The sequence below is a fragment of the Sarcophilus harrisii genome, chromosome 1, assembly GCF_902635505.1.
Source record: "Sarcophilus harrisii chromosome 1, mSarHar1.11, whole genome shotgun sequence".
Lineage (NCBI taxonomy): Eukaryota > Metazoa > Chordata > Mammalia > Dasyuromorphia > Dasyuridae > Sarcophilus > Sarcophilus harrisii.
The window spans coordinates 297,740,374-297,753,845 of NC_045426.1; the positions used below are offsets into that span (position 1 = coordinate 297,740,374).

Sequence of the window (13,472 nt, forward strand, 5' to 3'; positions counted from 1 at the left end):
GAGCTGGATTCAGGAAGGTATGAGTTCATCTTATTTGCCCAACCACTCTCTTATTGTGTGACTCTGAGTATGTCACTTAACCTCTGACTCCCTCAGTTATTTCCTTCTTAAAATGGAAATAATAATAATAATGGCAATTATCTCATGCAGTTTTTAGGACCAAATGGAACAGTTTATGTAAGTTACCTTGCAAACCTTAACATCATTTCCTTTGAAGAGGCATTCATATTGGTCTGAGTATAAAAAAGTATCCCTAAAATAAATCCTTTCTGAAAAGGAAAAAAAAATCACTGAAATAACAACAGTTTTAGGTCACATTCATGTTAAAATCAGAATGGGGAGAATTCAAACTTAGCATTGTTGTTATAGTCTTTATTTGGACCAGTGCAGTATCTATATTTTGGTAGACACTCAGTCTTTCAGTATGGAAGTTGAGGATGGGCACAAATAGACCCATAGTATCCATAAATATTGATCTTCATTTTTGATTCTCAGAGCTCCTGGCTTAAGACCTTATGAGCCTTTTACCATGGTGGCAGTGAAGATGCTGAAAGAAGAAGCCTCAGCAGACATGCAGGCAGATTTCCAGAGGGAAGCAGCCCTCATGGCAGAGTTTGATCATCCAAACATTGTTAGGCTCCTAGGTATGAAAAGAAAATGCATGATTGGGCCTTTCTGTGGGAAGCTATGGGTTTTTCTTCAAGTTGCCCCTGCTGAAACTCAGATCAACTATAGTGACTCTAAGGGTGCTGTCCTCTCATTCACTTGGATAAGTTGCAATGAAAAGGGTTACAGTGGTCAGGCATTGTTGGTAGAACACAATGAATTAGCAAATATATAATCAGGAGATTTAAAGCCAAAGTGTTTTCAGAGATCTTTGAGATTAAGCTCTTCATTTTGAAAGTAGTAGCTGTGGCCTTCCTCTCTCTTATGTGGGGTTCTAAGAAGCCTGAAAACTTTGGTCTCGATTTTTACCAGTGAAAGCAAGTCTTCCTGAATTTGCTGCTGTTAGATATGCATAGTGAAGGGAGGAGTTCAGGCTAGGTAGCTGGAGAACACTTTAGCTTATAACTTCTCTGACTCAAATTCTTTTGCATCTTAGCCAAAGTGCTGCATTTTGACCAGCAAAATCTTCAGTTCCCCTACAAATAGATGAGGATGTTGGGATGTGAAAGATAGGGAATGACATATCTAAGGTCACACAAGTTAAGTAGCATAGTAAGGAATTGAGCCCTGGGGTTTCATGTCCCTCTTTCCAATGCTCTTTCAACTATAGCTTGTTGTCTCTCACACAAGAGCAGTATATTGCAGCGATAGGTGATTGGTTCCAATGAATATCACCAGAATTAATTGCTAGTGGCCTTCAAGGCAGCATCACTAGAATTACCTCTTTCTTTTTTATTTCTCCATTTTTTCCTTTTTTGCCTCCTTTCTGAATGACCAATTGTCAGATAATATTATAATGGGTTGGTAATAGAAGATTTCTGATATATCTTCTGGCTGTAAAATACCATGATTCTCTCTTTCTTGACTTTGTATTAGAAATCTGCACATGGCTTCTGTAGGTATTACATGAATCCCATAGGGGTTTTCATTGGACAAAAATAAAGCAAAACACGTCTAGTGATTAGATGCATGACGTTGAGATCTACTATTTTATGACAATAACCCAATGAAAGTAACATCACCACTCATGAAATTCAGTTTCTCCATCCATACAACACTGTTTGGCTGGTGTCAGAAAGATCAAGATGTATGGAAAATATTTTGCCTTTCTTAGGGGGAAGAAAGGAGCTATTGGTAAGTAAAAAGTGGGTTTGGCATAATTCTAATAAGTAACTACCCTGTGATAAAATTTAGCTACTACCTCAATTCTTTCTTTTTTGATTTATTCTTTAACATTTCATATCCATATTTTGATATTGTATAGTTTACAATAGAAAACATTTAAACCATCCTTTACATTCATTGTCTGATATATAACTCTTGCACCAACCATGTCATGTAATGGTAACTATCATTATCATTATTACTAGTATTACAGCTAATGTTTATATAGCACATTAAGGTTTGCAAAATTACATATTTATTATACATAGGGGCAGTTAGGGGGCCAGGAATCAGGAAATCATAAACTCAAATCCATCCTCAGGCACCCACTAATTATATGACTTTAGGCAAACTACTTAGCCTCTATCTCTATTTTTTCATCTATAAAATGGGGATAATAATAGCACCTACCTCCCAAGAGTGTTTTTAAAGGCAGATTAATGTAATAATGGTAAAGGACTTAGTACAGTGCCTATCACATAGGAAGCATTAGATATGTGTGTGTATCTGTATCTGTATACATATGTATATATGTATAATTTCATTCTCACAACACCTCTGTGAGTAGGTACTATGTTATTATTCCCAGTTTGCAGATGAGGGAACTAGGGAAGGCAAAAGTTGTCACTTTCCTAGGGTCACATAGCTCGGAAGGTTTCTGAAGCATTTGAACTCAGGACTTTCTGATTCCAAATACTGCTCTCTATCAGCTACTCTTCTTAACTGCCAGTCAATGATAAAAGAAAACATTGAAATTCAAAGGGTCAAGTGACTTGTTTAACAGTTAGTAAGTAGCAGAAGCAGGTTCCACATCCTATATCCCCCTGACTTTAGCACTGGGGTCCTTCTCATTCCACCATGCTGCCTTCCTATAGAATGCTGTCTACCACTTTCACAGGTATTTTATTCTCTCCTCTCAGCTCTTGAATTTTTAAGAGTTTTATGGAAATACAAGTTTACAATTAATTTTTAAGAAAATTTTACACTGTTGTGTTTTGTTAGTATCTACAAAAAACTTTAACATATAACCTTTTCAAAAGTTTATTAGGAATATGACACTAGACAGCTCAGCTCTCCCAGGTTCCATCATAAAGAACCAGGTGAAAAGCACCAGAAAGACAATTCAATGCATTAGCCCTCCTTTTCCCTTATTATGTTTTATTCCCCATTTCCCTTTTGTGACATCCTCTATTTATAAGAAAAAAATAATCTCACAGTTTTCCTGTGAACCTTTTGGTTCTATCCATCACTGTCTCTGTTTTATTTCTAATATATGCCAAATTCCTGAGACAGTATGGGACAGTGTCGGAGTCAGGAAGACCTGGATCCAAATCCTTACTTACACTACTACCAGCTGTGTTAAACTGGGCAAATCCCTTACCCCCATAGGCTTCAGTTTTCTCATCTATAATATGGGGGAATTGGCCTCCAAAATCCCTTCCCACTCTCTATCTATGATCCTATGTTCCTGAAGTAATCCATATTCATCATAGGGCATTGTGTACTATGTCATAAAGTCTGGCCTCTTGGGCAAGGTTGGGGAACTGAACCTTAGGGGGAAGATTTGAACACAAATTCCATCTCAGACACTTAGTTGTGTCACTTTGCCTCCTTCAGTGGGGAATAACATCATCTAATTCTTAGGATTGTTGTGAGGACCAAATGTGATAATATTTGGAAAGAGCTTTGAAAACCTTAGAGTGTTATAGATTTTGTAACAGATTTATAAATAGATCTATAACAGATTTATAAGTATATCTATAACAGATTATGACAGACTTATAAAGATATAAATGCTTGCTATTATTATCATTGCTCCTCCTCCTCCAAGACACTATTACAACCAAGACTACAAGAATGGAACAATAAGGAGATTCTAATGTACATTGTTCTTTTAAAATATGAAAGTGAAACCAGTGGACTGGACTCTTGGAAAATTAGGAGCCTGTAATAGATTGCTTTCAAGTTCCAGTCTCAGGTCCTGTTTACTATCCAAATACTGAATACTCAGCTCTGTTGAAGCATTTGGTATTTCACAATAACCCAGACCACTGGGAGTAATGAAGCATTGTCTTTCAATCTCAGACTTTGGATGGCTTAGGGATAAGACCTACAGTATGCATGGTAAAGTACCTCCTAACAACAGGATTGTCTTTATTGCCCAATGGAGAGCTCAGAATGAAGCGGGTGTTCCTGGAGGAATGCATAGAAATGCCTCTGTTCTTGCCTTGTAAACACTGGTCTGGTTCTCCTGATAGTCATTTTTTTCAGTAGTCTTCCCAACCATATTTCATTAACAATTCCTATTTCTTGTAAGGAAATAGCAATGAGAAGAAAAAGAGCTGGACAAGCTTTAAGGATCACTTGCTTGCAAGGACATTTTCCCCCAGTTTTTAATTTAATTTTAAATTTATTTTATTTAATTTTTAATTTTCCATAACACCATAATAAAAAGATGATTGCACATGAAAAAGCAAGTTGCTATTCCTTTTAAATATGTATGTGTGCATTAGTACATACACACACACACACACACACAAAAGGAAAACATTTTCTATGAAAAGAGTCAGGTTCCTAGATCAGAATCTTCAGGTCCTTGTATTAAACATCAATCCTAAGTACAACGAGGGTGTCCCAGGACAAATATTCCAAAATATTTCTATTTCTCAATCCGTATCTTAGAAAAAGGCTTAAGTGACTGTGATACTCAGAGAATTTTGGAACTTAAGAAAACCTTAAATCATCTGGTCCCACCTCTTCACTTGACAGATAAGAAAACTGCAGCCAGCTGAAGAGATTTGTTCTGAGATCAGTTAATCAGAGTTACACCCAGAACTCAGGGTTTCTGACTCCCAAATTGTGGTTTTTTTATGCTTGACCTTGAGATGACCTACCATTCAGGAATATACTAAGAACTATTGGGGGAAAGCCTTGCTACTCTTAAGAGTAAAAAAAAGTTATAATTGTCATGGGTCAGACAGCAAAGAATAGTGTCTAGCACAGTGCCTGCACATAGTAAATATTAATTATTAATCATTATTTGTAATTCAAATAGACATTTATAGAGTGTCTTAAAGTTTACAAAATGATTTACATATATTATCTTATTTGATCTTTACAACATCCCTAGAAAATAAGTGCTATCATTAATCCCCATTTTATAGATGCGAAAACTGACAAAAAGAAATATCTTGCCCAGGATCACACAATTAGTGAAAAGTCTGGAATTTATTCCTAGGCATTTATTCACATCAAATGCTTTTCTTTTTCCTCATTTCCATCCTATATTTGCTGCTTTTGGAGAATGCAAAATCAACTACTTAAAAAAGCACAGGCAGGCTTTTATTAAATACATTTACAGGTAGAATAAGAATAATACTTTATTTATGGACTAATTTCTGAAGGAGCAGCCATTATCCAGAGTAAGAGGGTGTAGTTATTTATTAATTTTTTATTGTGTCTATACAGATATGCTAATTGATGAAGCCCCTGGAATTAGAGATTAGTTAAATCTCAAAATCAAGGTTGGAAATTAGTGATTGGGAGAGTTGTATTAGAGGGAAAGGGAAAGGGAAAGAGTTGATATGCAAATTTTTACCTGCCTATATCACATGAAAATGATATTTTTTTTTCAACATACTTCAGAATAAGAATTTCAAAAATTCTGCACTCTATGGTGTCTACAAAAATGTTATGACATTAAATGTAAATGTTACTTTAGAATGTTATCTATTAATCCCTTTTAATATCTTCATTCCAATGCAGTCTTTTCTATTATTATCATTGGTAGAAAATAATTGCAAAAATACTATAGCACCTTCTAGTTTTCAAAACTCTGGCCACACATTATCACATTTGAGGAATGGGGCAGGTATTATTATTCCCATTTTATAGATCCATAACTTGGACTGAAGAGTAAAGCATTATTAGTGGCAGGAGTGGGACTTGTTTCCTGGCCTTGTGCTCTTTCCACCATCCTGCCTCAGATGAAAACAACAATGAAGCAAAAATGTAATTTTGCCAGTTCTTGATCCTTAAGAGTCCAGATGAACTGCAGAAATCACCTACTCAAAGTCTCTCTTGAAGCATGAAAAAAAGAAGAGAAAAGAAAATTAAAAAAAAAGAGCAAGTGAAAATCTAATTTACAAAGAATTTATTACCTGTGAGGCAATTTAGTAATTAGGGCATAGATTTTAAATAGATAACTTAACTTCATAAGTCCTCTGGTTCAATTACTTCATTTTACAGATGCATAAACTGAGGCCCAGAAAAATTAAGTAATTTGTATAATTATCACCTCTCTCTTTTTTTTTTTTTTTTCTGATCCTATGTTTTTCTTGGGGCAACTAAGCAGCATAGGGTCTGGAGTGAGAAGACATGAATTCAATTGTGGGCCTCAGACTTGTACTTGTGAACAAGTTACTATTTATCTCAGTTTCCTCAACTATAAAATGAGCTAGAAAAGGAAATGGCAAACCCCTCCAGTATCTTTGCCAAGAAAATCTCAAATGAGTCACAAAGAGTCAAACACGACTAATCTACAACAACAACAAAAATATCTTTTTTAAATATGGCCTTTTTAACTTCTCATGTCACTTATAACATATAGAGCTTGTAGTCATCTAAGATCCTCAGATCTTTTTTACATAAAATGTTTTCTTCATCTTACTACAACTAATTCCAAATGAAAGAAGTAAGAATCCAAGGAACTAGTTGTTACCTTTGGGCACAATATAAAACCTTCTCTGGTAATTCCTTAATATCCCTTACAAAAGACACTTCCAGCTGAAAACCTACTGAAATGTTATGCTTTCACTCCACATTCTAAGGTCTTGTCATAAATATCTCTCTGTTTCTCAAAACTTTTTTTTTTTCTCCTTTATGGTCAGGTCTTCAACCTTGTCAAGGAATACTTTCTCCTACTAGTTAGCCAGAAAATAAAGCATACTTCCTTCCCTTTTACCTTCTTTTCTATCTCAAGAGACCATTTTGTACTCAGTATATATTCTCAGAACCCGCTGTGATAACTACATCTGTTCTTAAAGACTAGAGACGATCAAGATAATAATAGGGAATATGGTGATGTAGGGAGGTGTTGGAGAACAGGGAGAAGGGGAATATTCAAGCACTGGAGTATTGGGAGAGATCAAGACAGGAAGGTGAGTGGCATTAGTAGTACTGACCAGGGACAGAGATTCAAACAGGAGCGTACCTCATAGCCTTAAGAGACCCTGACAGTAGGCAGTATATGAAGGTCCAGACAGGCAAGTAAGCAACTAATAATAGGAAGATTTGGCAGCAAAATCTAGTCATGTGGACTGACATACAGAAATATGACGCTAGAAAGACTGATGAAAAAGCAAAAGAATAGTTAGAAAAGAACAAGGCAAGAGCCCAATTATTGGAAAAGTTATAATGATCAACAGTAAAGGTGACTTGAAACTAAGTTATAGGTTAGGGTTCCTTATCTTTTCCATATCTGGAGATGAAATTGATTCCAAAGTCCAAGGTAGAATTGAGAATTAAAGTGTCTCAACAATAAAAGTTCAAGGGATATGAAATCATGAAAAAGCAAGATCTTTTCAAATTTGTTATGTTGAAAACTATTTTAGATATTGATCATATTAGGTAGCTGCCAATTACCTTATGATTCTGTAATTTTTGTGATTAAACTTAACTCTAACTCAGCACTTACCTCCAACCACCAAGGCATGGTGAAATAGTAGAAAGAATCCAGCCTTTAGAATCAGGGGATCTCAATCTCACCTTCTCCATGGGCATCAGTTTCCCCACCTGTAAAATGGTGGCATTATGTGACTTGGAATTTGCTTCTAGACCTAGACCTATGATTACAGGATCCCATGACGACTTTTTCTCTCCTCTGTGTAAAACATAACTGACTCTGTATTATTTTGGTTCTAGGAGTGTGTGCCATTGGTAAGCCCATGTGTTTGCTGTTTGAATATATGGCCTATGGCGACCTCAATGAGTACCTCAGGAACATGTCTCCTCGGACAGTGTGCAACCTCAGCCACAGTAACTTGGCTACCAGGGTCCGGCTGTCAGGACCCCCTCCCCTGTGTTGTGCTGAGCAGCTCTGCATTGCAAGGCAGGTAGCGGCAGGCATGGCTTACCTCTCAGAGCGGAAGTTTGTTCACCGGGACTTAGCCACCAGGAACTGTCTAGTGGGTAATAATATGGTGGTGAAGATCGCTGACTTTGGCCTCTCCAGAAACATCTACTCAGCAGACTACTACAAAGCCAATGAAAATGATGCTATCCCCATCCGCTGGATGCCCCCAGAGTCCATTTTCTATAACCGCTATACGACAGAATCTGACGTCTGGGCCTATGGCGTGGTCCTCTGGGAGATATTCTCCTACGGTCTGCAGCCCTACTATGGGATGGCACACGAGGAGGTGATTTTCTATGTAAGGGATGGCAACATCCTCTCTTGCCCTGAGAACTGCCCCCTCGAGCTTTACAATCTGATGCGTCTCTGTTGGAGTAAGCTGCCTGCAGACAGGCCCAGTTTCACCAGCATTCACCGCATTCTCCAACGCATGTGCGAGAGGGCAGAGGCAGCAGTGGGGGTCTAAGGTGGGCAGAAGTGGAACAAGACATCTCATACCCCCCATTATCCCTCCTGCCAGTTGGAGAGTCTCAAAGCCAGAAGATTTCCAAGGCCAGGATAGGGCAGCTTTATAGCAGACATGAAAAAAATGGTTCCTTGAGGCATTGAAGAGAGGGGCTAAATGGATCTGTGACAAAATTCGCATAGTAAAGAGACCACTTGGAAGTACTAGTCTATTATATAGAGGGTACTCTACTTACTCCTCCCACCTAGGGAAAGCTATCATCCAAATTTTATCAAAGATTATTTTATCCTCTCATCTCCTCAATAATTAACAGCAACATCTATGTTTAGTTTCATTATGAAATGGGGGATTAGTGCTTCGATGAAATAAAATGGCCAATAAGCTAAATTCTAAGGGCTACTTTTATCTTCCTCTTCTAACTCATTTAGGTTCTTTAATTTTTTCCCCCCTTGAATAGTATGTACTCTCTCTTTATATCTTTTATTTTATATTCTCTTTTAACCATTTTGTGTCATTTAAAAAATATAAATGTGTCTCTAACGTACTTAGACTTTTGATTTCCTTCTACATTAACATTTCATTCTTCTTTACTATTTCTTATTTTATTCTTATCTAATAACTTCCTTTTCCTTTTCTCATTAGAGATTTCTTCTAATTTTTCTTAGAAAAGTGTCTTCATATTCTAAGCTTTTCCCTTTTCTTAGTTTAGTTTATTTTGTTGTTGGTCTTTTTTTTTTTTTTTTTTTTTTTTGCCTCAAACTCTTAAGCCTTCACCTTCTCCTCATGTGCTGGAATGTTTTCCCTTCCATGATTTCTAGTATAAAACTATATGTGTATATATGTATATGTATGTATACATATATATATATATATGTGTATATAATATATACATATATGCCTATATATACATGTGTGTATGTGTGAATATATCTGTGGATATATATACATACATACATATATGCAAATATATACATATGTGTATATTTCCTACTGAATTGTCCTTTCCCCTTTTTTTCTAGTCCTTTGAATTCTTTTCATTTTCTCTTTAGCATATAAAGTGAATTGAGGAAATTAAAAAGGACTAAGGAAGGGTTAAAAAATTTAGTATATTACTATGTAAATAACTTTCAGGAGCTAAGGTCAATAGCTACCTTCTGGATTGGATCTATATATGTACAGATCTGAGATGGAGCTTACCAGGAACACTGGAGAAGATATTTTTTTCAAGACTGCTAATTTTCTTTTCTTTTTCCTTTTATAATCTGAGGGGGAGAATTGTTCTTCAGTTATATCATCAGATCTTAGCAAACATTTCAGAAATACCTTCCCTATGGAAAATCATAAAGAGGTACATATGTGGACTTCAATTAGTTTCAAAACTGAATTTTTTCTTATGTACTCTCTACTCTTTGACCAATTTTGGAAAACACAACTTTATGTTATCAATTGGTTGTGAGTCACAAATTTTGGATATTAGCTGCCTAGAACTACACATGACATTCATAATTGCAACAAATATGAACACCATGGATTTATTCTTGGAGGAGAATAGATAGAACCTTCTATGAAAACTCAGTTAAAGCAAAAAAGAAGGATATCCCATGTGAAATGGAAAAGTCGAATTAATATGAATTAAAATTTTGAATTTGAGAATATTTTGTAAAAGAATTACTTTAAAATATTTTTAGCAATTTAAAACTAATCTAACAAACTTTTATGAAATGGAAATTTTAGAGAGAAATTTTTTAATGAATAAACAGTTGTATACTACCTATCAGTTGCCTGTCAATGATGATCCTAAATTATTTGAAACTATGGTTTTCCCATATAGTTCAGACATTCCCCATAATGATGAGACCTATCTTCAGAGGTGCTTTTATGGATCAAGTTTCAGCCAACTCCTAACAAAATTAATAACCAGTTAAAATTTAGTGAGACACAGAAGTCTACTACATATTCCTTGTTTTTAGGCCCATTCCCTTAAGTAGTAATATGGGCATACTCTAATATTTATTTTCACTGATGCTAACTAAGATCAATCGTTTTATTAAAAGGAAATAACTAGCAAGTTTAATGAATGTTTTATCTAATTTTTAATCTTTTATATCCACAATTCTATTTTTTTTTTTATTTAATAGCCTTTTATTTACAGGATATATACATGGGTAACTTTACAGCATTAACAATTGCCAAACCTCTTGTTCCAATTTTTCACCTCTTGCCCCCCCCCACCCCCTCCCCTAAATGGCAGGATGACCAGTAGATGTTAAATATATTAAAATATAACTTAGATACACAATAAGTATACATGACCAAAACATTATTTTGCTGTACAAAAAGAATCAGACTCTGAATTATTGTACAATTAGCTTGTGAAGGAAATCAAAGATGCAGGTGTGCATAAATATAGGGACTGGGAATTCAATGTAATGGTTTTTAGTCATCTCCCAGAGTTCTTTTTCTGGGTATAGTTAGTTCAGTTCATTACTGCTCCATTAGAAATGATTTGGTTGATCTTGTTGCTGAGGATGGCCTGATCCATCAGGACTAGTCCATATAGTATTGTTGATGAAGTATATAATGATCTCCTGGTCCTGCTCATTTCACTCAGCATCAGTTCGTGTAAGTCTCTCCAGGCCTTTCTGAAATCATTCTGTTGGTCATTTCTTACAGAACAGTAATATTCCATAATTTTCATATACCACAATTTATTCAGCCATTCTCCAACTGATGGACATCCATTCAGTTTCCAGTTTCTAGCCACTACAAAAAGGGCTGCGACAAACATTCGTGCACATACAGGTCCCTTTCCCTTCTTTATAATCTCTTTGGGATATAATCCCAGTAGTAACACTGCTGGATTAAAGGGTATGCACAGTTTGTATATCCACAATTCTAAATAAATCTATGGATGCTTATTTATACAATAAGATCTATTTAACAAACACTCCACATTATAGTGCAAATACTTAAGTCATCTACCAGTGATTTTAGACCAACGTAAGACTCAAATACTTGCCAGGAATACTCCATAAATCTTTCTCCTAGATTCTGAAATTTCTTTGTCATAATCCTAAAAGTATTGTTCCCCTATTACCATGTTCTGCCTAACATTGTCCTTGATAATGACAATGACAACTGATATTCAAACAATGATTTATGATTGCAAAACTCTTGATATAATCTTAATATTTAATCCCCAAAACAATACTGTGAGATAGGTGCCAGATATTTTCATCCCCATTTTCCTCAGAAGGAAACCAAGGCTGAGAAAGCTAATGTAACTTGAGGCCAGTGAGTATTTGAAGCAAGGTTCAAATTTACCATTTCCTAGTTCTAAGCCAAGAAATTAATCTACATTTATTCTTATTATTCATTTCACAGCAATTCCACTATCACATTATAGCTAAATATAACTTTATTTCTCTCATCCCTTTTAGGACACTATTTGGCCAATAAACCAAATAGCTTTTATAATATTGTTCCCGTAGTAATATCACACACACACACCTTATAATGGTGTTTCATATAACATTGTTTTGTTTCTCTTTTGGTTATCCTAGAAGACTAGACACTAGTTGAGATGTGTCTAAAGGAGGTATTTCTCAAAAACTGTGACTTGGGGCAACATTTTACTTTTTGGTTACTTAGTTCCCAATTATCTTTCCTCTGTCCCAAATTGCTTTGGGGAAGGAAAGAACAAAGGAGCCTTCAGGGGAAAAAAAAAATCTCAATGACTTTTCAAAAATATTCATAGCATAACTCCTATACAAAAAAAAACATCAAAACAAAGAAGTGGTCTCCCTCTGTAGTCTTTGAGACCCAAACAATACCTGAAAATATTCTATAGTAAACCCTCAGGTAAAATTCTCCCTTTTTCTCTCAGTATCAGCAGAACTGTTATGAATATATGTGACATCTGACTTGTGAAAAACAACAAGGTTCAGTGTAAAGAGCAGAAGTTGAAGTTCAAAGATGAGAAATAGAATCCAGATAGAAAGATTAGATGAGATTAGTCATTTGATTTCTCTGGACATTTGTTTCTTAATCTATGAAAGAGTTGGATTTGATGACCTCTAAAGACACTTCTAGGGCTGATGGTATAAACCTACAATAGAAAATTCTTCTGATGAAGAAATAATATTAGTGTCCAAATGAGTTGCAGAATAGTAAAACTAGGCCTCAGAGGGCCTCAGAGGCCACTTCATCCAACCCTATTCTCAATAAAAGAATCTGTAAAGATTAAGTAACTTGTCCAAGGTACATACAGCCTATGTCTGAGGTAAGACTTGAACTCAGGTTTTCAAAGATAGCTCTCTATCTATTCTCAATAGCTCTGTATATCTCACACTATCATACTACTGTATCACAACATACAAATGAGACTGCTGAAAAATTCAGAGGCCTAAGAGTCATATAGTCTAACTCCCTCATTTTGTAGATAAGGGAATTGATAACTAATTTGACAACTTTCAATTCATTCCCAACCATCACTCTGAGTTGGCAGCCTAAGATACCCATCTTGCCTCCAATTCTACTCAGACTTTCTTAATTCTCCTCATTCACGGATACCACTGGTTTCATATTCACAGGTCTGGAGAGTAGAGACTAGTTTGCTTTATTTTTTCTGCCACATTAGCTATGACAGATTAAGAAAAGCATATGATACACTGCTTTAAGCAAAATAAAATAAAATTAAGGCTGTTAAGAAGGGATACTCTCTTTCTTCTTTCTCTTTCAATTGTAACCTAACATTTAGTGTCTCCACCCTCCCTCCCCTACCACCAGCTGTTCTCTGAAAGATAACAGTATGTCTCAGTAACCCATGTTTCATCATTATCCATCATTCCAGCTTTGGTGATAAAAGGCATACCTGAAATATAAGGAAGGACTTCCCTCTGCAACAAACAATCATGAAACATTAAAGGAAGCAACTTGGAGATTATGGAGTCCTAATCTCTAATTTTACTGATGAGGAAAATGAGGCTCAGATTAATTAAGTGATTCACTAAAAAATCATACAACCAGTGGCAGAAACAGGAC

General features: G+C 35.6%; 1 protein-coding gene across 1 annotated transcript in view; it reads left to right on the forward strand.

Annotated features, from left to right (window-relative positions):
• MUSK (muscle associated receptor tyrosine kinase) overlaps nucleotides 1–8,880 on the forward strand; it is a 190,980-nt gene extending 182,100 nt beyond the window's left edge. The window contains exons 19-20 of the mRNA XM_031945386.1: nucleotides 496–644; nucleotides 7,753–8,880. Of these exons, the coding sequence (XP_031801246.1) occupies nucleotides 496–644; nucleotides 7,753–8,429 (826 nt within the window). The 3' untranslated portion in view covers nucleotides 8,430–8,880. The remainder of the gene's footprint in view (nucleotides 1–495; nucleotides 645–7,752) is intronic.
• The last annotated feature ends 4,592 nt before the right edge of the window (nucleotides 8,881–13,472 follow it).